Source organism: Drosophila grimshawi, unplaced genomic scaffold, assembly GCF_018153295.1.
Source record: "Drosophila grimshawi isolate 15287-2541.00 unplaced genomic scaffold, ASM1815329v1 contig_311, whole genome shotgun sequence".
NCBI lineage: Eukaryota > Metazoa > Arthropoda > Insecta > Diptera > Drosophilidae > Drosophila > Drosophila grimshawi.
Genome location: NW_025063098.1, coordinates 14,876,871 through 14,900,781, shown reverse-complemented (window position 1 = coordinate 14,900,781; position 23,911 = coordinate 14,876,871). Strand labels below are relative to the sequence as shown.

Sequence of the window (23,911 nt, the reverse complement as noted above, 5' to 3'; positions counted from 1 at the left end):
GTGAAGAAAACCCTTTTGCTGTTGTCCGCTTGTGTTTTGCAACATTATCGGCTTCTTGCGATTTAATTACCAGAGACCACAAGACACTGGGGTCTACAAATACAAATCAAGTACAAAAACCCTCTAAGATAAACGCATAATTCCGTACATCCCATACCCGATGTCCAATATCTTGCAATACAATTCATAAACATAAACAGTGACTAGCAATTTAAAGCACTCATGTGTGTGTAGGTGTGTGTGTGTGTGTATCTGTGTATGTGTATGTACGAGAGTGTGTGTGTGTGTGTTTGAATATGTGTAAGTGTTATCGATCGTGGCCAATGTTGTTGCCAACAGAGTTGGCAAGCAAACGGCCCGGACTCAAGACCTGGTCAGATCCAGGTCCAGTCCAAGTCCAAGTGGAAGCCCTCGGGGTGCTCTCAGCAATTTTCATTGCTGTAGCTGCTGCTGCTGCTGCTGCTGCTGCTGATGCCGCCGCCGCTGCTGCTGTCGTTGTCGTTGTCTTGGCCCTGGCTCTGACTCTTGCTGTGGCTATGGCTATGGCTGTGTCTGTGGCTCTGTATTCAGTGCCTCTGATCGTTGTCGCGATCTGCTGCTGCTCTGCTGCTGCTGCTGCTGCTGTTGCTGTTGCTGTTGCTGCCTTGGCTGTGACTTGCTCTGATTCTGTTTCGTCCAAGCCAAGCCAAGCCAAGCCAACAATGCCGAACGTCGCCGACGTTACTGCAACTATTTACAACACTGCATTCCTGCGCCGCAGTCATTCAAGAAGCCAAAGCCAAAGCCAGCAACAGAGACAGAGACAGATAGGCAGAGCCAAAAGCTGCGGTTTGCCGTTCAAGCCAGCGCTGAACTTGTTTCATGCCACTTCGGCTTAAGTGTAAGTGAGCGTATTTGTGTGTGTGTGTGTGTGTGGTTGAGCGCGCGCTCCTTCAACAACGACAACAAATGCTGGCCAAGCTGCCCGCCTGCCTCATAAATGCTGTAATAAGCCCACAACAGCAACAACAGCAACAACAACAACAACAGCAGCAGCAACATTGAATGTGCGCTCGAAACATGTTTATGAAAAGAAAGAAATTCCATTGCAAACAAAAGAGGCAAGAGGCAAACACAGGCGACCAACTGATCGGTGCGAGAGGAAAGAGGAGAGGCTTACGCTGCGCGCATGCTCGCATGTAATCCACCTCTCTCACACACACACACAGACGCACACAGACAGACACACGCACACACAGCTAACATTTACATATTGATGTGTGCTCTTTAGCCTCTTTTTCGACTATTGCTGTGTGCCATTGTATCGAAGAATACAATAACAACTTCTTTTGAGTATCTGTTTACACGCGCATTTGATCAGCTCAATCATTCTCTTTTGCTCTCTCTCTCTCTCCCTCTCTCTCTCTCGATGTCGGTGCCTCTCCCACTCGTAAGTAACTCTCTTTGAGCATGGCTGCCTGGCCTGTGGGCATATTTATTTATGCTATGGTGAAATGTCTTGGCCATCGGAGTGGCCAGCACAAACGTGTGACCATTGCAAAAAGTAGCACAGCATTTTCACCAGGCAGCAAACCGTCCCAGTCCCTGTCCCAGTCCCAGTCCCATCTAAAGGAGCCGCGCTTGTGGGAAGTTTCTCAACGTTAAGAGTACTGGCTATAAAAAAAAATATTGCACATAAATAATCTGAAATACTTGTAAACATGAACATTTCAAATCAATAAAAAAAAGATATGTATATATTTATTAAGCACTCGCGTAAAAAAAATACAGCAATCAGACCAGATATCTGGTAATGAAAAAGGCAACTTAAATTAAATTAAATAACTTATGTTTCCTTCATTTCAAATATTTCTAAAAGTGATTTTTTATTATTTATAATAATTACTATATTAGTTTTGCCCATTTTAAATATTAAACAGTTTTAATGAATTAAAGTATAATCAATTAATTAAAATTATAATTTTATGTAATACAAAAATTATTCTTTTAACAACCGATATTTTGTAGCTTGTCCGATTTGGCTAAAGATCAAACTCAATTAGGAAAGCTGTAGGATATGTGTGGAAAAACATTTCGGACAATTTATAAAATATTCGTTCTCAATTAAATCAAAGTTCAAGCAAAACTAAGAATCCTAATAATCGGTGTTATGAAAAATATTTAATCTGCTTATAACAATTAATACAGAGCTAGGTGAAAACCTTGACTCACAAAATAATTCAAAACTTTGCATTTATTTATCAGATCATTCGCATATAACTAGGATATAAAAAGTCAAACTAATAAATAATTAATATTTTCATTTATTTTTATTAATATAGTTGTTGTTATCTATAATTAGTTATCTATTTTATTATTTATTTGACGCATCACATTAATTATTGAATTATTATTTTTCAAATACCGCAAGTTCTTTGCTTAAGTCTTATATTTTTACTGGCAATGCTGCCCAGTAAAGAGACGCAGCCGTCGTTTTGAAGAGAACACTCTCGACCATCCATGAGCATACGCATACACACACAGAGAGAGAGAGCAGCGCAGCAGAGCAACTCACACACACAATGATGCGATGAGCATAGTTGCAGCTCAAAGAGGGTCGGGCACAGCTCAGTGGCCTCAGTTGCCATTTACCTGTTGCCGTGCGCTGTAATTCGTCCAGTGTCGTGGCGGATGAAACTGAATCTTGAGGCGCCGCATTACGTTGCGTGCCTGCGCGTCTCTGTGTGTGTGTGAGAGTGTTTGTGTTAGTGTGAGTGTCAGTGTCAGTGTGTGTAGAGTGTAGCTTGCGTTCGTGGTAGTGGGCTGCTGCTGTGTGTGCTCAAAGCAAAGGCAGCAAAAAAAAAGATAACATAAAGCAAAGTAAAAGAGCCACAGTGAAAGATCAGCGCGCACACACATACACACACATACATATATACATATATATATATATGTATGTATGCATACATACAAGCCCAGCTTGCAATAAATATAAAGTAGAGAAAAGTTGTGTGAAATGGAATAGCAAAAGGAAATTAAAATACATATATATATATATATATATATATATGCACACACACATACATATACATATTTAATAAAACGGAATTTAATGAAGCCGCAAAAACTGCCAAATAATGAAAAGATGTGCGATGCATAAATGAAAACTAAACGAGTGACGTGTATAAAAAAGGTAGCAACTGCTATTTATTAAATTGCAATTCAAATTCAGGTTTTCTCTCACTCTCTCCCTCTCCCCCTCTCCCCTCTCCCTCTCTTTCTCTCTCTCTCTCTCTCTCTCGCTCTCTCTCTCTCTCTCTCTCTGTCTTTGTGTATTGGCTTGCCATGCATTTGTGTGGCTTCAGCCAATGCAAAATTATGCCCAGGCAATTTCCATATGTATATATATTTTATTTTTTATTATTGGTGCATGCTCGTAAAATTACCAGGAAATAATATTTGTATGTGTATATCCTAGAGTGTTCTTTAATTGGTACATTTTCAGCGCTTTGCCAGTGGCTGGGCACAGTTCCAAACCAGTTGCAAAGTTGTCACATTAAAATCACACCTTCGAAGAAATATTTATTGTTGTTGTTTTTTTTTAACTCTGTTTTTTGCTGCAGTTGCTGCTGTGGTTTCTATATCTGCACCACATTGCCCATAACTCGTTCGCTCTCTCACACACACAGACACACACGCACACACACATACGCACACACACACGCACACACAAACGCACACACACACGCACACACACACAGATACAACAGCTTTGGGTTGCATGCAAATTATACGTAAAGGAAGTCAGTCAGCCCCAGTGGCTGATGCTGTTTTTGTTGTTGCTGCTGCTGTTGCAGCAACTAGTTGATCTGCATAGACGCCCATTATAAGTATCATGCTGCTTGCAGCATGCTGATTTTGTCGTTTTTCCTTTCATAACTCTTACACACACACACACACACACACATACCAGTCTGTGATATGAGCGAAAAAGTTATAAACATTAACGCAGCCACCAATGCTAGTTAGTATCTCATTATGGGTCATTACAAGAACAGATTGTGTAGAACGGATATGATCATAGCCATTGCATTTAATTATATAAATACTAATTTGCAGAATAATTAAAAAAAAAACATAAATTACATGTTAATTGTAAGCCTTTTCGCTTTCTTGCAAAACGCCTATTCTCATATTTATAGAGCATCCACATGTGTGTTTGAGTATGTGTATGTGTGTGTGTGTGTGTGTGGCACATGTGTGTGCCGAATGTTTTTCTTTTTTTTTTGCTGTGTATGTATTTACCATTATTTGAGTGCCTGGGGGGTATCCGTTGTGTTTTGCTAGCCAGCAACATGTGGCTTTTCGTTTTTGCTACAAAAGGTTAAATGTTAATAAATTGTTAATTTGATATCTGTCAACGATTTCGGCATAACATTATGACATTTGAGCAAAGCACTTTCCTTATTGCAGCGACAACTGCTGCTTGCCATTTAATCGCTTTCTAAAAGTCCGTGGCAAAACAAAAGACTTCGGCGACAAACTTGATTGCTGCACAAAAATATCATGGGCCAAAGATTTGCCCGCCGCCTGCCACACAGCCGTTTTATGCATTTACCAACAATTTAAAGTATTTTTATAAAAAAAAAAAAAATAAGAAAAACATAACAAAAATGTCATCATATGCGCATTGCAATGACAAGCCAGCTAGCTAGCTAAGCTAACCAGCAGCCGGCCAACAGCAGCAGCCCAACTCAGGCCCAGTCCATTCCAGTCCAGTCAGCTATGGCCCGCAGCCTCAATCATAGTCATACCCCCGCCGCTGCACAATCCCCAATCCACTCCACTCACCCCAATCAAAGCCAAAAAGCTTTCAAGCCAAAAGCAGCCGACGACATCGTCAACGACGCCGCCACAGACATGAAAAAGCCGCGCGTCGATTTCATGAGATTTGCAGCAAAACTTTTAGAAAATTTAGACGGGTATAATAACTATGCCATCTGGCTGACAAACTGACAAATAAATATACTTACAATTAATCACAGTTAATAAAAAAAGGATTATAATCTAAAGAAATGTAAATCGTTCACTAAAAGATAAAAAAAATCAACTACTATCAACCATTCAACAATGTCTTAGACAAAAATCTTCAAGAATCTGGCCAATAACCTATGACTATTATCATAAATGGTTTTGAATTTGCCTTACCTATTCTTGCCCAATAATATTTAATAAATTCTCAATCAAGAGAAATTGTTTGTAGCTTACTGTTATTAATAAGTAAGTATAGTTCTTGAAATTATTAATTAATTAAACACAGCAATTGATTTTTAAACATTTATAAGATTTGGACTATAAACTAATGACACTTGTTTTTTGCACAAAAAAATATCTGTCTTCTGAATAAATGTAAATAATAAGATTAGCAGAGATTATTGAACACATAAAGACATAAACCTTCCAGTTGCCTCCATACAATATAAAAATCAAAGGATTGATTAAAATTTGTAAATTAAAATAGAATGATTAATATTCTGGCTGTATCACATACAATTGGCATTACGTGGAATTTAATTTTGTTGTTTGGGATTTGTCTTTTGCAACTAAATCTGAATAAAATTATCTTTAATTTATCGCAGAACAAAATTTGAAGGCCGCAATATTTTCGAAATAACATTTGCAATGCCATTTTATGAAAATCTAAAAACTAAAATTGGTATATGCAATGGCTTACAGAGAATGCTTAATTCGTTGTAAGCCAACTCTTGATTTACCTTTACTTTTTTTTATAAAAATATATTTATATATATAGATATATATAGATATATGTGTGCAGGCATACAATATATGATTTCATATAGCAGGCTACAACGCAATAAGCAATACTAAAATGCATTGCAATGCAATTTTTATTATTTTTTGCTTTTGCAGTCTTTTGCTGTTGTTGTCGGCCAGATTCGTAGCCAGAGTCCGAACCACAAAGAGTTGCACTGCAGTTGTGCGCAGCTCTCTCACGGCCACAAGCGACAGTTTTGTATTAGAAACGGCAACTTGTAGCTGCAGCTAGTTACGGGCTTGATGACTACCGAACAACACATTGAATGGTCGAGGGGTGGCTTGCGGGCAGGCAGGCGAAGTTAGCTGGAATGTTGTCGCTGCTAGTTGGCAATGTTGCCAAGTGACTGACATAGTTGTTGCTGCTGCTGCTGCTGCTGCTGCTGTTGTTGCTATTGCTGGTTTGTTCTTGTTCTTATTCTGCTTTGTGCAGGGCAACTGTGGCCTGAACTTTAAAATTTAATTTGTTGAACTGAACTGAACAGAACAGCACAGAACAGAATAGAACACAATTTATGTGTGGCATATTAGAAGAAGAAAGAGTTGCGTTTTAAGCAAGCAGAATACGTCAACGTATGCGGGCGTTGTTGTTGCATGCGGGCTAACAGCTAACAGCCCGCAGATACAAAGATACATAGATACAGATAACCTGTTGTGGTTGTTGTTGTTGTTTGCTGGCATCTAGTAAATCTCAGTGCGCTGTGTACTGAGCAGCAGAAATCAGGCAAAACGGTGCTTTACATTCGTTTTTTTTATCTCCTCTCTCTTTCTCTCTCAAAGTTATCTCTTCAGTTGCCCATGAGGCAGGCTTCTTCATTCTTTCTATATTTTTTTGCTTTCTTTCTTGCTGTCGTGCTTTAATGAAATGTAATTTGAAAAATTGCGCGCGGCAAATTGTTGACTTGTTTGCTGCAGCTCGTTGTCGTCATCATCATCATCTTTAACATCATCATCATCATCATCATCATCGTTAGAATTTCAAATATTTTGTCTTAATTAAAATTTTGCTGCCAAGCACTGTGTCTCTTTGCTTGACTAACTTCTGCTTCATGCTTGGCAAAAGTCGGGCAAATCTTTTAAATAAATTAGCGCCGTCGTTCTGTTCGTCAAGCATTTGTCGCTGTTTGCATTTAGTCGACATTTTTATTGGATTAAGTTTGGCCTGGATTTACGCGCTGTCTTGGATTAGATGCGCCATCATTCACGTCCACAGTTGTTGTTGTTGTTGTTGTTATAGCTGTCGCACAGCATGTAATTTGCGGTAAGTCTGCTTCTTTTGCTGCTTTTGGGCTTGTTGTGATTTATTTTGTTTGGTTGGACATTACATTTTAGGTTAAGTGGCGTTTATGCACAGTTGACTGTTTCGCCTGTCGCTTTGTCGGATATTTGGGTCATAAAACAAAAGACTTAAGCAACGAACTGGTTCGTCTGCTTTGACTTCGCATCGGAATTTGAATTATTCCTACTGTAAAGAGGCAGACATAAAGAGAGAGAGAGAGAGAGATGGAATCGTTACTATTTTCCTATTTGATTAATGACTGGTAATTTTCATCCAATATATGCGTAAACATATACATATACATAAGATACCTGCAAAGGGCATTCGCCTCGACTTCGGGCTTCATTATATAAGCTTCGGTTTAATTAGTTTAGCTAAAAAAATAATTTTGCATTTTATAATGAATCTGCTGGCACAGAGTGAAATTTGAGTTTAGATAATGACCAAAAGGTGCAGAATCATTAGTGAAAAATTTAGCACTGGATCTTCAAATGTAGGGTATTACTAATTTTAATGAACAGCAGTGCACAATTTAATAATAATAGTGAGAGAAAGTTGATTATCTATTAATTAAGCATATTATGTCTTTATATTTAATATGAATTGACACATAACTAATCTATGCGGGACGGTGTTGATTGTAATACCAGAACTATTATCCATATGCTTTCTCTTCCTTTGAAGTTCACACACTTATCAACAATACCTCAGATCGTCTTCTAATGAGCCATTCATAGGCAATCATCCGCAAAATGTTGTCACGTCTACCAATCAATCTGCATACACAATTTCCAATTTGAGCATATGCATATTTCATAAGCTCATTTTATACATTTCAAATTTCGCTTTGAGCTTATTTTTGCACTCTTTCTGGCCATTAACTGTGTCAGATGAACGACAACTTTCAATTCTTTATATGGCTATATTATATTTGACACAAAGCCTAAACTCAGAGCTCAGTCAACCAAATTGAACAGAAAATAAATTTAAATATATATTGATTTGCATTTTAATGTGTTTTATATCCATCCTCAATTTCTCAATCGTTTTATATCTATAAATAATTAAATAATATAATATATAGAAATATATTTTGAGTACGAACTTTGAATATTTGGAACTGGAACTGATTTCTTAAATTATTAATTTTTTTATTTATTTTTATTGTTTGCCTTTATTGAATGTGGACTAAAAATAATAAATAAATATCTCAGGTATTCAAATAATGTTAAAAGCTAATAAAATATGCGGTTGATCTATGTTTCTGGGATGAAAATTGATGTTTAATATTAAAAAAACACAACATTAAAACAATAAATATATATTAATAAATAGTAGCAAATAGAAATTGATCTTTGATCTAAATAATAAGAATTAAATAAATCTACATCACAAATAAAAGTAATACTATACAAAATCTTTATAAAAAAATTAAAAAGAATTAAAATATTAATGAATATAATAAATTATATGTAACGTGTACAATAAAATAAACATTTAAAATAAATAAATAATGGATAAAATAAATAAAATAAGGCGTAATAAATTCAAATATTAGAGCCTTAAGCAAATATAATAAACTAAAATGACAAACAGCTAAGTGCAAAATAAAACAAATTGTATTTTATGATAGATATGAAGGAAAAATAATAAAAAGAAAAAAATCAACCATAACTTCAGCAGCTGCACCCATTTTATGTTTTGCTGCAAGAAATATTTCTTGTTGCTCAAAGTTGTCAGCGCCACCCACTTTCTGTCCACTTCAGCTGGTTGTGTGAGTAGTTTTGTGAGAGTGTAGCTGCATGTATTTGTGTGTGTGTGTGTGTTTGTGTGTGTGGGAGTTTATTTGACTGAGAAACATGGGGCGGGGCGCTGCAACCGCAAGAGAGGCAATTGCAGCATTTTGCTAAATCAAAATTGACACTATGCAAAAAGCCAACCCACGGACCACAGAATTGCAACACGGTAGCTGCACACACACACACACACACACATACACACACACACTCTCTCGTTGATTGTCGGGCCAGACTGGGGCCAGGCGCTCAGCGTGCCATGCCACAGAGGCCAAAAGGTGCCCATTGCCCGACTCCATTGGCATGTGTGTTGCCGTTGTTGTTTCTCTTGTTGTTCTTGTTGTTGTTATTGTAGTTTTGTGGCGCCAAGTAATTTCTGTGCTAGCGTTAGATTTCAGCCATGTGCAGACAGCAAACACCACGCAAATAGCAAGCACAGCAGTTATTAGTTGTATAAGCCGTACAGTGGGGCAAATGATGAAGTTTAAATTAATTAAATGAGATTTTTAATGCTAATTCCATATTAATTACCACTCGGAAAATGTTGAACACAGGTATTAAGTATAATTATTATTCAGTCTTATTCTGGGGACCCCTGAGATGATTGGGCTCATTTAATATGAAATTATAAATATGTTTCACTTATTTAATATTGTAAATACAATGTTTATTATAATAGATACAATATTATAAAGAGCTTTAAATATAAATACTACATATTTCAATATGTTATTCGAGGTATTTGTGGTATTTGACAATAAAATTTATAATTTTAACTCCTCTAACTATTTTAGGAATTAAATAATGTTAAAGCTATAAAATGAGTGAGTAAACTCATAATAAATGGATCTTTGGTGTAAAAAAATAACAATAATGAGATAAATATAAATTTTAAAATATATATATATATATAAATATAACTTTCCATTTGAAAAGCATCTCAAGAATATTGCTTATACTAATAATTGAATTTATAAATATTAAGTGAAACAATCAAATAAAATTTAACGAAGCAGTGCTTATCGATCCATAATTAATATGATTTTACTGCATTATCAAAGACGACAAAATGAATATTAGTTTATAGAAATGTTATTAATAGGATTTTAATATTAACTGAACTGCTGGCAATATATAATATCCAATTTGCGACCAACTCAGTTGATATTAAAATCCGTTTTTTAACCACATTTTGTCCTAAGCCGATACTTGACTTGCCAACCACTGTGCTGTTTGCATATATGTGAATCACTTAGCTGGCTGCACCGCTGCGAGCACCACCGTGGTGACATTTGTTCATTAAGCATATTAAATAATTAGTACTTGTTGTTGTCATATTTTATGAGATCGTTGCTTGTTGAGCACGCTGAGAGGCTTGGCCTGGTCTATTAACAGCTTTAACATAGCGAAGGACCAGTTTGCAACATTATAGCCACAAACTCAAGTGTTTGCCTTTTGGCTTCGTTGAAAACGTATGCGATTTAATTGAATAGCCATTGACCTGCCCTGTCGAAGACCTAAAATAATACTTATGATACAACGAAAAAAACCAATTAAAAAGAAGCCTTGAATAGCCTAACAACAAATTATAAATAAATAAACAAATAAATCATAAATCAATTACAAACTTTTTGCTATTAATTATATTTTGTATTGGATTTTAAAACAATATATATGTCATTTATCTTCTTTTTTTTTTTGTGGGATTATAATGAAATTCCATTAAGAGTGATTAATTTTTGGGGCCTCAAACATGAATTAAAGCTTAATTGTTCCTATTATGATTTTGTATTTTTATTATGTATAAAGTTGCGAAAGTTATATTATTTAAATTCAAGAAACAGCAGATCTATGGATTTGTTTTTATGATTTATATTTTTAATGATAGAAATATAGTTTTTTTTTGTTAGGTACTCCTAATTAAATTCAACACAACTATTAACAAAAATAAACTTTAATCCCTCAAATTTTGACTTTAATTTTACAAAGTTTCAAAAGTTTAGATCTACTTTATTATTAAGTAAACTTTCACATTCAAAATAAAGCTTAATTATGATAAATATACTCATATTTAGATTTAAACGAAACAACTTTCAATAATATCCATCAGCAGCCCGGCTTCTCAGCTAGCCCAATTGATTAATTGAAAATTTAAATTTATCTTGATCCCCACAAATTTACACAATTTTTGATGGTAAAAACAAATTGAGTGTCAAAGATCTGTGTTCGTACGAAGATATTTGGAGATTTCTTTGATTTACATGCTGTCAATTTTAACAAATATTGCGGCGAAAAGTGAGTAAAAGTCAAAGATGTCTAAGCGATAGCAACTTTAAAGGCTAATATTGGAATTCTGAATAATAAATATGGGTTGCTGTAAGTGACAAATTTCAAATGTAAATTTATGCAAATTGCATGCTGTGTTGCCCAATGAGCCATTTGACACTTTTGTCCACACGCGGCTGATTTGATTATTAATTATTTATTGTCTAAGTATTGTGAATTATGGCAAGCAAATACCAAAAAAGCTCTCGAATCAAGCTAACTGAGGAGGCTGTGTAGACTGTGTAGACTGTGGAGACTGTGGAGGCCTCTGGGCCATTTTCCTTTGGTTTGCTTTTGGTTTTGGTGTTTCTTTTTTTTCGGATACATTTGCTGCGAACCAGTTGAGCGACATTCCATTTGAGGCGCGACAGGCGGCGTCCATTTCGGAGATGCTAAGATTAATCAGCTGCCATAAGCCAAATGACAAGACATATTTTTTGTAGTTGTTTTCTTTTTTGTCGTATTTTTGATTTTTTTTTTTTTTTTTGACTTGTTGCCTTTCGAATGCGGAGTGGTGTTATTATTGTTATTATGTTTATTTATGGCAAAGCTAGGAAAAAAATTAATTTCAAATTTGATTACAATAAAAATAGAGCCACACACACGCACAACGCAATACCGAAACCGAAATCGAGCCACTTGTAAGCAGCATTTGATTTACGCGCCACAAGAAAAACATACACACACACAGCATCTAGGTAGGCAAACGGAATGAAAGACGCATCACAAATTCCCGCATCTGAGTCGGAGTCTGAGTCGGAGTCTGAGTCTGGTAGGTGTGTGTACCGTGACGGCCCAACCCAAAATGCCAACAATGCTAAAGAAGATTTAACAACGCCAACAATTCAAATTTCAAATAAATTTATTGTTTTCTATTTAGATAGTTGGTGATGGTGGTGGTATGCTAGATAGCAAATTATGCAAAGCTGCCTCAAAACAAATATTAAAGGCGGGCTAAACTAAAGAGGCACATGCCTTTATTCTCATGGCAATATGTGTTTCCTTGTTCTATTTGCCGAATTGGGTTACTTTCAACATCATTTTTTGCTTAAGGTCTTAGGTTACACTAACAACAACAGCAACAACAGCTACAACAACAGCAGCAGCAGCAGCAGCAATACAAACAATGCCAGCAGCAAGCGTCGATTTTTTTGGGCCAGGCCAAGCTGCAGATGGCCAGAGACTAACATTAGAACAGCCCACGCCTGGCTTATGATTAGAGTTTCCAATGTTTCAAGCGACACTCCAAACTGGTTTCCTGCCAAAAATGAATAAAAAATCAAAATAAATATATATATAGATATATATATTTGTATATACATAAATGTAAACCGTGTCCAATGAATGGAGATGGAGATGGAGCCGAAGCTGAGGCTGGGGCTCAATAATCGTTGATGCCAATAGAAATATGACAGCATACGTGTGTCTACAAAAATAAAAAATAAATAAAAAATATACAAACATAGAAAAAATAAATAAAGCAACTTAATAATTGGTAGAAGCGTGGGCGTTCTGCTTATTAATTGTTAAATCGTGAAAAATGCCAGACAAAGTTTTTTTGGTTGTCAGCTATTAAAATAACTGGCGCCGTATTTTAATAGCTAATCATGTTCGGCAAATCATTTGCTCTCCGGCGTGGGCTTTAAGAAAATCTCTTTAAATTGGCTAGAATTTAACTATGTATTCACTAAAAGGTCAAATACACTGCATTCAAGGCGTGGCGCGCCCAACACAAACATATTTGTACGCATACAAAAATATCTCTTTAATAATAATTGGCAAATTGAAGTCGTTGGCAACCCACAACAGCTCACACCATCCACTCATTCCCATGGCCAAAAGCGTGGCTGGGCCCATACCAGAGACAATTTATTTACATACATATATTTATTATTATTTATTTTACTTTTGCCTTGCGACTGTGCATGACCCAAATTCCATTCGGCGATTGCCCCCTGAGAATATCCAGGTACATCTTATATTAAGTTAACAGTATTACAATTGAAAATATCAATTTATAATGAGTTAGGCTCTACTCAACATTTAATAGTTGCTTAAATGCAACTTTCTTTTTTATTAATTATTATAATTATATTATGCACTTTCTAATTTACTCATTTTACTGAGGAAACAAGGGCTCTAGTCAAGACTGGAAGATATCCCGAACCGGAATTGTTTGCCTTTTTTTTTTGCTTTGAATGTTCTGACTAATTTTGAGCAAGAAACAAGTAAGATTGCTCTAGTCAAAAGCGCACTTTATAAAGAATCCAGCCGAACTATGATTTTCTCAGAAATCGTAATCTGAGCCACCATGTGTCTATGCTAAGTTGAGTGGTAAGGGGAACAAAATCAGTGCTTCCTAACCAATCTTAATGAAATATGTCAGGCTATTTGTTTACAATTGTGTCTTTCATTGTTATTGGAAATTGATTTGCCATTCGATATTCACCAAACATGGGCAGATTTCTTGATCTTAAACTTGATTGAGAACGAGTATTATAAATTTGAAGTCTCTAGCTCTTATGGTCTCTGACAAAAGCTTGTTCATACAGAATGAGAGACGGACAAGCTTCCTTCTGCATTTTACATATTTTTGCACAACTCTTCGCTCAACGGAATGAGGCAAGAATTATGTAAAAAATCATTTTTGTAGTATTTTCAACTCAAAATGCAAATAAACAAATTTATTTAATATTAATATTAATATTATAACATAAATGCCTTAAGATACCCAATTTCTTATATGTTTTATATTCATTTGAATTTATCTTGTCTGTCTTCCAACATTTCTCATTATTAATTTTATCATGAATAAGAATTAATAATAAAATAGAAATTTGCTATTTCAAGTAAATAATTATCACAAAATAGTTCAATTTAATAATTACTAAGTATTTATGTTTGTCTTTGCAGACTTCTGGCTTAAAAGCGGCGGCCGCTGTATAAAACACAAAAAGAGAACAAAACAAACAAAAATATGTCGCACAAGACGAGCACGCGACGTGCACCGGACTTGGAGTGTCCACTGGCATCGCTGGGACGGACGAGCAATGCGGTGCGGGATCAACTGGCGGCGGCGCACTATCATCACCCGCATCCATTGAGCTCCAGTCCGCTAGATCCGCAGGCGTACAAAATGTCACGAAAGTCGCCGAATCTTGGCCACAATGTGAACGACACCGTTGCCAGCAGCGTGGAGCTGTATCCCCTGGGATCGCGCAGCTCCACGCCGCAACACGGCGAGCAGCAGACGCCAGCGACAGCGGCGGCGGCGGCAGCGGCAGTGACGACAGCAGCAGCTATGCTGCACATGGTGCAACAGAAGGCAGCCACATTCGAGCTGCGTGGCAGGCACACACGTCACGATCCGTCCACGTTTGGTGCTCATTCCACCGCCTCGGTGGGTCGGCATGCGCAGGCCAAAAAATCGCCCGAGCTGCAAACGCTGCCGGCGCCGGTGACCCGGACGACAGCGCCAGTACCACAGCCCCGCAATTTTCTAACGTTAGACTGGTTGCATGGCAACAGTGCCGACACCGAAGATTCCAGCGACAACAATGCGGGTGGCGCCAATGGTAGGCGACGCGGCCAAGCGCAGGGCGGACGCTGCAGTGTACCCACCGTGCTGGTGCCGTGCAGCAATGGCAGCAGTGCCCAGTATCTGCTCGACAAGAAGATGGAGTCCCTCTACCTGGGCAATGCCCTGCGTGCTCTCCCACTGGGCGCCGAGGCGAGCCAGTACCAAAACGAACGCTACTATCTGGAGGACTACAGCAGTGGCAGTGGCAATGAGCGATTACCAGGTGAGAGTCTATATTATCCAAAATCAATCCTCAATTGAATCCATTCAATATTCATCAAATTACCTCTTCCTCAAAAAATGTTCGCTCAGAATTGGGCGTGGCCCTATTTTATTGTTTTTTTTTACCAGTCTTCTTCCAAATTTGGTAATTCTAGCTCTGCCTTGAGCTATTTTAAGGCGTGTCACGATTTTGAAGTCATCTTTGCAAGAAATTCTTCAATGCTTAGTTAAATTTTTAAGTGAATACATAAAATTTGGAAGACCTATTAATATTTATATTTCAAGTTTTCACAAGGCAGGTGTATTGTGTTGGTCTTCTCTGAAATAATATTCCCATACCTAATATGCCTATATTAAGATCTTATTTATTCTTATCGTGTTTTTTAGTTTCCTTTCTTTTCCAAACACTAAATTTTGTTAATTTATTGCCCATGAATTATGTTTTCTGAACACACTTAAAAATACAAGTAAAGTTACAAGTGACTTCAGCTCTGCCAGCTCTCTGAGGTTGTGCAAATGTATCTAGAATGCAGAGGAAACCAACTACGACCCCAAAAGGCATATATATTCTTGATCAGCAGGCGATCTACAGATATCAGAGCCAGAGACTTTAAAGTTTGGAATTTAATTTCTCGTTTACTACACGCATATCAAGACTATTTTATTTGATCGATTATTATTGATCATCTGCAAAATTGAGATTGGATAAGAAACAAAGATTTTGTCAACCCAAACGAATTTTTCTATTGTCAGACTGAAGGGTATCTCCTAGTCGAGCTACAGTCGTAATTTGAATGAAAATTTAAAATAGCCCACAGAGAGATCTAACTTTTAAGATTTCTCTTGGTTGATAGAGCGACTGCATCATCCGCACAACTCCAGTCCCAGCGAGACGAGTGGCTCGGATCGCTATCTGCTGAATCGCAGCACCAACTCGCCCGCCAACGCCTTCCAGCTGGACCATCATCACACCAAAGTGCAAAGCCTTTCCGACGGCCTGTGCAATCTGGGCCGCTTCTCGCCCAGTTTGGACCAGGGATATGCGACACTGGTGTCTCCATCGCCCACTGGCCATCATCCGAACAGCAGCAGCACTGTGGTCATCAGCAACAGCAGCAGCAGCAGCTGCAACAACAACAAGAACACCAGCTCCAGTGTGGTGACCTCTGCTGGTGGTGGTGGTGTTGGTGGTGTCATTGCCAGCAGCACGCCGGCAACAACGCCGCGTCGGAGCAGCAATGTGACGGGCACGGCGATTGGTCCGCCTCCCTGGAATCGCAAGGGTCCGTATCGGTGTGGTCCCTACTTTGATCGGCTGCCCGATGAGGCTGTGGTGCGCATCTTCAGCTGGCTGGACAGCTGTGAGCTGTGCAACGTGGCCAGGGTGTGTCGACGCTTCGAGCAGCTGGCCTGGCGACCCGTCCTCTGGAAGTGCATCACGTTGCGGGGCGAGCACCTCAACGGGGACAAAACGTTGAAGATGATCTTTCGGCAGTTGTGCGGCCAGAGTTGCAATGGTGCCTGCCCCGAGGTGGAACGCGTGATGCTCGCCGATGGCTGTCGCATCTCGGACAAGGGTCTGCAGTTGCTCACCCGTCGGTGTCCGGAGCTGACGCATCTGCAGCTGCAGACGTGTGTGGGTGTCTCCAATCAGGCGCTCATCGAGGCCCTAACCAAGTGCAGCAATCTACAGCATCTGGATGTGACGGGTAAGTCACAATTATTATCTGATTTTCGTATATATATTATATATAAATATATGTATATATATATGTCATTTATAGGCTGCAGCGAGGTGAGCAGCATTAGTCCAAATCCACACATGGAGCCACCGCGTCGCTTGCTGCTCCAGTATCTGGACCTCACCGATTGCATGGCCATCGATGACATGGGCTTGAAGATTGTCGTCAAGAACTGTCCACAGCTGGTGTATTTGTATCTGCGACGCTGCATACAAATTACAGGTGAGAATCCGACAAATACAATCTTAAACTAAACATTAAAGACAATCTGTGCTGATTGATTGATTGATTGATTGATTGACTAACTTATTGATGTGTGATGACAATCTTGGAGTTAGCAAATTGAATTTTGCATTGCATATATTGTTGTAGAATAAAATATGTACAATTTATTTTTTATTTATTTATTTAATGCCGACTAAAATCAGTCAGAAACTAAACGGAAACTAAAAGCTGTTAAATTGAAATCAATTCATAATAGCGACAACTTCATTAAATAGAAGTTCACTATAGAGAAGTTATACTATAGTTAAAAGCGGAGTAGAATCCGCTCGTTAAAAATGTTGAATACTTTGTTATTAAAGCCAACATCAAATCTGTTGCAGATGCGGGTCTGAAGTTCGTGCCCAGTTTTTGTGTGTCGCTGAAGGAGCTGAGCGTCTCGGATTGCGTCAACATCACTGACTTTGGCCTCTATGAGCTGGCCAAATTGGGCGCCGCCCTGCGCTACCTGTCCGTGGCGAAATGCGAACGGGTCTCCGATGCGGGACTGAAGGTGATAGCACGTCGCTGCTACAAGTTGCGCTATTTGAATGCCCGCGGCTGTGAGGCGGTCAGCGATGACTCAATCACAGTGCTCGCCCGCTCCTGTCCCCGTCTGCGTGCCCTGGACATCGGCAAGTGTGATGTGAGCGATGCTGGGCTGCGTGCCCTGGCCGAGAGTTGCCCCAATCTGAAGAAGCTGAGTCTGCGCAATTGTGATATGATTACGGATCGCGGCGTTCAATGCATTGCCTACTATTGTCGCGGCCTGCAGCAGCTAAACATTCAGGATTGCCAGATATCCATCGAGGGCTATCGGGCAGTCAAGAAATACTGCAAGCGATGCATCATCGAGCACACAAATCCGGGCTTCTGTTGACACGACGCAAACGGAGTTCGACAGAGTTCAAGCAAAGAGGCAGGCCATATGAGCAAAGTTGTTCTAAACAAAAAAGGAAAAAAACAAAACAAAAACAAATAAACACAAAATGCCCTTAGTTTAAGCTGTTACAGTAGTCGCTCCCTAATTGAAACCCTTTTGGTTTTCTTATTTATAATAATTGGCATATAATTTTCATCTCTCCAAATTAATTATATTTTTATATACGCAATTTCAAATTAACAAATTGTTTGTGAATGAAGAAAAGTCTTTTCAAGAGAGTTTTCACTGTACTAAATTCGAAACTAAATAGGGAAATTTATAAAGTTATTATCTGAGAATTGTAATTGTTGAGCGACGAGTGTATTGTAAATATTTACCTAGGCAGCTTGTAAATAGTTTAGCTGGAGAGGATTCGAGTTTAGTTAGAATTTGCATTTAAGTAGCGCGCCTTCTAGACTAATTCTTGCATAATAAATTATTTCATATAACCCCCCCATAGCTCTAATCTCTTATTCCGGGTAAATGAACATCACTTTCGGTAAATGAGAATGCCATTTTGTTTTTTTAGTCTTCGCAAATTGAATAATCACTGATCACTGATCAATCAATCTCGCATTATTCATTATTCGTTTCGGTCATTTTTTTTTTTAAATCTCAACTGATGTACCTATTTTAAATTTGGTATTCAATTTTCTTATCGATTATTTTTCTATCGGCCAAAATATACTGCAAATATTTTAAGTAGACAAACGGTCACACTGTCCACAATTTAGTGCAGCCAATCACTTTGCAGACTGCTGTCATCGCTTGCCATTTGTGCCGCATGTATTTCCCTAATTCCGGAAAAATAAATCGTATTCAATTTAAACTTGTTGACAAAACGGTCACTAACACAAAGTGACTTTCGTCAATCGACTTACCGCCACATACAATAGTTTTGTTTTTCCAAAAACGCAACGGTCACATTAACGCAAAGTGCTGCCCGACGCTATGCAGACAGCTGATGCCGCTTGCTATGTGTGACGAATGTTTTATTTTGTAGGTTAGAAACGTTGTATAATGAGATCGTAAATTTGTTTAAACTTGACTTTGAACAAAATTGACAACAAACCAGTTGTTGTCTGACCGCAGCAGTTATGGCTAAGTACATCGCACAGATTATTGTGCTGGGCGGCCAGGCAATCGGCCGCGCCTTCGCCAAGGCCCTGAGACAAGAGATTAACGCTTCGCAGGAGGCCGCCAAGCGAGCAGGCGGCGGCAGGCAAGGCGATCAAAGCGCCGAATCCAACATGCGAACGGGTGTGTTTAGTCTTTAATTAACTGCCAACATACAGCATTATACATATTCCTTTTGCAGGGATGACTCTGGAAGAGGCGAAGCAAATCCTGAATATTGAGGATCTGAAGAACAAGGAGACGATTATCAAGAACTACGAGCATCTATTCAATGTGAATGAACGTGCCAAGGGCGGTTCATTTTATCTGCAGTCGAAGGTGTTCCGTGCTAAGGAGCGGCTCGATCACGAATTGGAGGCGCAACAAAAACACAAAGATGAGCCACCAGCGGAGGAGGCGCCCCAAAGTCGGGCGAGGCAGCGGCGCTGAGGAGACTACCGTTGAACGAAAATAGCTTTAGATTTTAATCGATTTAAATAGATGTTAAGTGGAAATGCTGCGCTTTTTTGTCGTTTACTTATAAATAGATAAATCAACATTCAACGCAATTTCGACACTTATTATCAGCTGTTTGGTGTAGAACAGCCCTGTTTTAACTGCAGCACAAAGTTGGCTGCGCCAAAACAGCTGGTGCTGGGCTGCCACTGGAAGGCACACAAATACTGGAAAAAGTCGACAAGACGGAAACAATAATCGCTACGCAGCAGATATTGTTGTTTGTTATTTCGCGTTTTGTGTACAATCAACAGACGTGTCAATTGTTTGATTAGGTTGCGACAGAGCCCAACGACGCAAAACAGCTGGCACATGCGCGAAAATACACAGAAATTCCAGTAAAGAGCAAAACGCTGAAATCAACCACCTATTAAAGCAACGTCGACACCAACGAAGATTTTCCACTCGGAGCATCACCGTTCTGGAGCACTGTCCACTTCTGCGTATGTGTGTGTGTGCGAGAAAGAGAACTCAGCCCACAACGGTATTTGAGCAAAGAAAATTCCGTTGTTCCGTCAGTTTTCAGAGGACCTTCGACACAGGCAGCCGAAAATTCAAGTTTTGCTAGTTTTACCAGACAAGACAAGAAAAAATAAAGAAAAAAAGAAATATAAACTCCATTTAAAGTGGTAATTTTGAAAGTTACGCTCTATAACAATTTAGATAGTATAACTCGTGAAATAAATATCAATTGGACGCGACATTTTTAACAATGCGAATAATTTTGCGATAGTTTAAATTTATTTATTTGCCCATTTATTGATTTTCAATTGGACTTGCCATTAATATATATTGTTTTTTTTTCGCCCCCTCCGTCTAATCATTTTACAGCGTGCTAACATAATTAACTGTAAAAACGCAAAGAATTTACATAACTAACACCGTTGAAAGTGAAACTACATTGGTGCAAAAGAAAAAAACGTAACGAAAAGAAAAGAAAAACCTATTACAAAATTCCTGCCAAGTGTAATAAAAGTTAAGCAGAGGAAGGAGACAGCAGTAGCAGCGACGTTTGCAGAACACGACCAGAGACCAGAGAGAGAGAGAGAGAGTCAACGAAAGAGCGAACGAGAGCGAGAGTGAGAGCACAAAGAGTGGGAGCAAGAGAGCGCAACTACAAAAGTAACAACACCCCACAAAACAAACGCGCACACCGCCCCCCACCCGCACCCAGCCTCCCCTTTTGCGCACATCTGCACACGTTTCGGCTTTCGTCTCTGCGTCGTGTGTTTTGTGTTCGTGTTCGTCGCATTCGTTTTGTGTATACACGACGACGACGACAACGAGAACGACGCCAGGCTAATCCTTTCAAGCGTTGCGCACCAGAAGAACAAGAGCAAGAGAAACAACAAGAGCAACAGAAACAACAACAATAAAATAAGGCAAACATGTTTTCGGGTCTAACAAATCAATTCACGTCGCTTGTGGGCGCCGTCAAGGGCGGCGCTGGCGACGAGGATGTGCCAGCGCCCACAGGCGATGCTGCTGCTGCTGCCGCCGCAGCGACATCAACAGCCGATGCGGTGGCCACAACAGCGGAACAGGATGCTGCTGCTGCAGCTGCTGCCGCTGCCGCTGCCGGCGGCGAGCAAGCGCTCGAGGGCGAAGAGGCTGCCAAAAGGTGAGTCAACTTTCAACAATTTGATTTCTTTTTTTCTTTCAATTCCTAAATCTGACTGATAAGCGTTATCAGCCGAAGGCCAACTCCCATTATCACTACTGTATTTGTTTTGTATATGCTTTGTTCCAACCAATTTGTCAATTCAATTCAACTCGCGACTTAAACTCATTTTGATAGCGTGCCAATTTGACCTTGCAATTTGTACCTTTTAGCCATATTTTTCAGGCAACCAACCCATCCCTCTGCTGCTTCTGGTCTGGTTTAGACAGCTCGTTCTGCTCGTGCATATTTCATTGCAAGTCGCTTTTCGTGACCGAACATAATTGCCTTAACTGCAAGCAAAAATAGCTGATAAATTTGTAATCCAATTCTCGTAGTGCAAAAATGTTGATTTATTGCCTGCCTTCGTCCCCCATAAATAGTGTTACCACTTTAATTTTTTGTGCATTTATAGAAATATTTTATTTATGTGTTGTGGCACCATTAATGTTATTTGAAGGCATATCGGCTAAATCAAATTTATTGTCGGAGCTTTCTCCTCCAGCCATCTTTAAAGTGTTTACCTTTCTTGAAAATTGTTACTTACGTTATTATTATCCGTATCTTTTGGTTTATTCCGAATATTTATTTTTTTAATATTGAAAGAGGAATTTATTGTCAGTTGTGAAAACTTACGAAAATTACATTATTTTGCTGCTGGTACTGAATGATGGGTTTGAATTTATGTATTATATTTATAGAAAAGCAAAAAGCTTCGATTTTAAATAAAGATTTTAAGGTGATTATATTAGCTCTTTTTTTGCGAGAAACTTAATTTAAAATTTAATTTAAAGATTTCCGATTATTGAATTTGGCTTATTATGTGTTTTGTGAAATGTTTTCAATGCTTGTTTAAACTTTAAAATTGATAGAAATAGTAAATAACTTGAATTCATCAATGATTCTTCAGTACTTCAAAATTTAAGTTTTTCACTTAACAATTCCTACAAAGAACAAATCAAAGTAGCGATTATGTCTTCTATTAAGATAGTTAGTGTTTGCATTTGTTTAATTTAGCAAGCAAACAAATCTTGAACAGCAGCTCTAAATGCGAATATATATATTTTCTTATCGGACACAATGAAAGACAAGTTAAGCCAAAGAATCGGTCTGTGTTAATGCCACAAGTTGCTACCTAATCCTTTAGACAATCAAAAGAAGCCTAGTCGTATCAACTTTTGTTCAACTAGCCAATAAAACAGCTTACCCCTCGACGCCGACCCCCCTCACAAAGTCAAATGCCATTTTTCACTTAATTTGACACATTAATATTTAATTGTGTGTGGGAGATCAAGTTGGAGCATGCAGCATGGAGGAGCATGGCACGGGGAAGATAGCTGCTGGGCTGGCAATTCTGAGCACGTAATTTGAGCAGTCCTCGCCAGCTGCCAACAGCTGCTGCCAGACTTTGAAGTGCGTCTCTTTCGCCTTTATACCTTTTTTTTGTGTTTTGTGTAGTCGATGAGTGTGTAGAATTTTGCACCCACTGTTGGCTTTCACTATCAACTGACATTGACAAGATAAAATGGAGAATGAGAGATGTCGTCGTGGCGAGCATCGTTTCCTTTTCCGCCTTATCCTTCTTATTTTTTTCTCTGTTTTGCGCTCTTCACAAACTGCACGTGCATAACCACAAAATGTTGAGTCATGCTTCCATCCACTCGCGCGCCGCTTCCATTCAACTTTTTGGCCACTTTGCACTTTGCACAAAGATGACAAAAAAAAAAAGAAGAATAATAGCAAAAAGAAAGAAAAGCTGTCACCCAATGTCAGAGACATTGGCTCAGCAGCAGGGCAAGATTCTGGTGGTTGCTTTCCAGTTTCCAGTTGACTTTTGCTTGTTGTACAGATCGATAGAATAGAGAGACAACGTGAGAGACAACGAACGATAAAGAGAGCGAGAGAGAAAGAGAGAGCGCAATGGGAGTGGAAAGACCAAGAGCTTGATTTGTTCTCTCATTTTTTGGCTCTGTTGCGTCTGCAAAACAACAAAATGTGCACATGTGATTTGCCCACACCAACTGTAAAATAAAACCGAGGACGCCAACGACGCCTTCTGCTGTTCGAGTTGTTGTTGCTTTTGTGGTTGTGGTTGTTGTTGTTGTCCTTTTGCCAGCCTATTTAATAATTGTGCATTCAGTAAACGTGGCCAGGCATTACAAAATCAGACGCCCCCTAAACAGCAATCAACGTTAAATCTCTATAATTTTCGTTGAATTAATTTATTTAATTTTGGCTGCTATGCATAAATGTTGCTCATTAAGCTGACAATTGTAAGCATCCCCTCCATGAACATAATATGCCTTATTGTGGCATTGTTGTCAAATTAGACATACTCACATACATACATATTACATTTCACATTATAATTAAGAATATTGCTATTTTATTTTGATTTCGCTTTCGAACTTTTCCAGAAAGTGTTAAGAAAGTCAATTAAGCCAAATAATTTAGATGTCGGGCATTATTAAATATATATTTCTGTGATGATTTTCTTAAAGAAAAACATTTAATGAATGCAAATCTGGTTGTTGAAATTTCCGAGATTAATAAATTTATTTCCATGATGCTTTCGTCTATTAAAAAAACATTTAATAAAATGTCGAGATAGAACAGCTATATTTAGGTATTTTGTATTCAGTAAGATATTATGTTTGTACTTTAAACATGAAGAGCAG

The 23,911-nt window shown here is 38.5% G+C and overlaps 3 protein-coding genes and 1 long non-coding RNA gene across 21 annotated transcripts in view; 3 read left to right on the top strand and 1 right to left on the bottom strand.

The window, feature by feature from the left end:
- The first annotated feature begins 2,658 nt into the window (after positions 1–2,658).
- LOC6571116 (F-box/LRR-repeat protein 7) lies at positions 2,659–17,899 on the top strand. 2 transcript variants are annotated; one of them, XM_043215191.1, is made up of 5 exons: positions 2,659–3,172; positions 14,128–15,017; positions 15,871–16,725; positions 16,801–16,980; positions 17,364–17,899. In XM_043215191.1, exons 2-5 carry the CDS (start codon positions 14,192–14,194, stop codon positions 17,897–17,899), a joined length of 2,397 nt encoding a protein of 798 aa, XP_043071126.1. In that variant the 5' UTR covers positions 2,659–3,172; positions 14,128–14,191. The 2 variants fall into 2 exon arrangements, with proteins under 2 accessions (XP_043071126.1, XP_043071127.1); XM_043215192.1 differs by lacking the exon at positions 2,659–3,172 and adding an exon at positions 5,242–5,259.
- Position 17,900: 1 nt separating this feature from the next.
- LOC116805803 lies at positions 17,901–18,887 on the bottom strand. 2 transcript variants are annotated; one of them, XR_004365407.1, is made up of 3 exons: positions 18,823–18,887; positions 18,280–18,735; positions 17,901–17,962 (listed from the first exon to the last, which is right to left on the bottom strand). It is a non-coding gene; the product is annotated as an uncharacterized LOC116805803 (long non-coding RNA). The 2 variants fall into 2 exon arrangements; XR_004365408.1 differs by lacking the exon at positions 17,901–17,962 and adding an exon at positions 18,128–18,204.
- Positions 18,888–18,912: 25 nt separating this feature from the next.
- On the top strand, positions 18,913–19,621 carry LOC6567433 (mitochondrial import inner membrane translocase subunit Tim16). The gene is made up of 2 exons (XM_001994172.2): positions 18,913–19,201; positions 19,260–19,621. Exons 1-2 carry the CDS (start codon positions 19,039–19,041, stop codon positions 19,505–19,507), a joined length of 411 nt encoding a protein of 136 aa, XP_001994208.1. The 5' UTR covers positions 18,913–19,038; the 3' UTR covers positions 19,508–19,621.
- A 145-nt stretch (positions 19,622–19,766) lies between these two features.
- The window catches only part of LOC6567434 (synapse-associated protein of 47 kDa), a 34,895-nt gene continuing 30,750 nt past the window's right edge, over positions 19,767–23,911 (top strand). For 9 of the 16 annotated variants that reach the window (XR_004365405.2, XR_004365404.2, XM_032740279.2 and 6 more), the window contains exons 1-2: positions 19,769–20,202; positions 20,405–21,194. Coding sequence is in view for 13 of the 16 variants with exons in the window: in XM_032740279.2 (XP_032596170.1) it covers positions 20,962–21,194 (233 nt within the window). In the remaining 3 variants the exon portion in view is untranslated. Of the gene's footprint in view, positions 20,203–20,404; positions 21,195–23,911 lie in introns of all 16 variants that reach the window. The other 7 variants (XR_004365406.2, XM_032740285.2, XM_032740281.2 and 4 more) reach the window with 5 other exon arrangements.

Bases quoted from the DNA above. Each gene is read 5' to 3' on its own strand.
- LOC6567433 (XM_001994172.2), top strand. From the start codon at position 19,039: ATGGCTAAGTACATCGCACAGATTATTGTGCTGGGCGGCCAGGCAATC. The intron at 19,202-19,259 runs GTGTGTTTAGTC...TTCCTTTTGCAG, and splicing joins CGAATCCAACATGCGAACGG to GGATGACTCTGGAAGAGGCG.
- LOC6571116 (XM_043215191.1), top strand. From the start codon at position 14,192: ATGTCGCACAAGACGAGCACGCGACGTGCACCGGACTTGGAGTGTCCA. The intron at 15,018-15,870 runs GTGAGAGTCTAT...CTTGGTTGATAG, and splicing joins TGGCAATGAGCGATTACCAG to AGCGACTGCATCATCCGCAC. The intron at 16,981-17,363 runs GTGAGAATCCGA...AATCTGTTGCAG, and splicing joins ACGCTGCATACAAATTACAG to ATGCGGGTCTGAAGTTCGTG.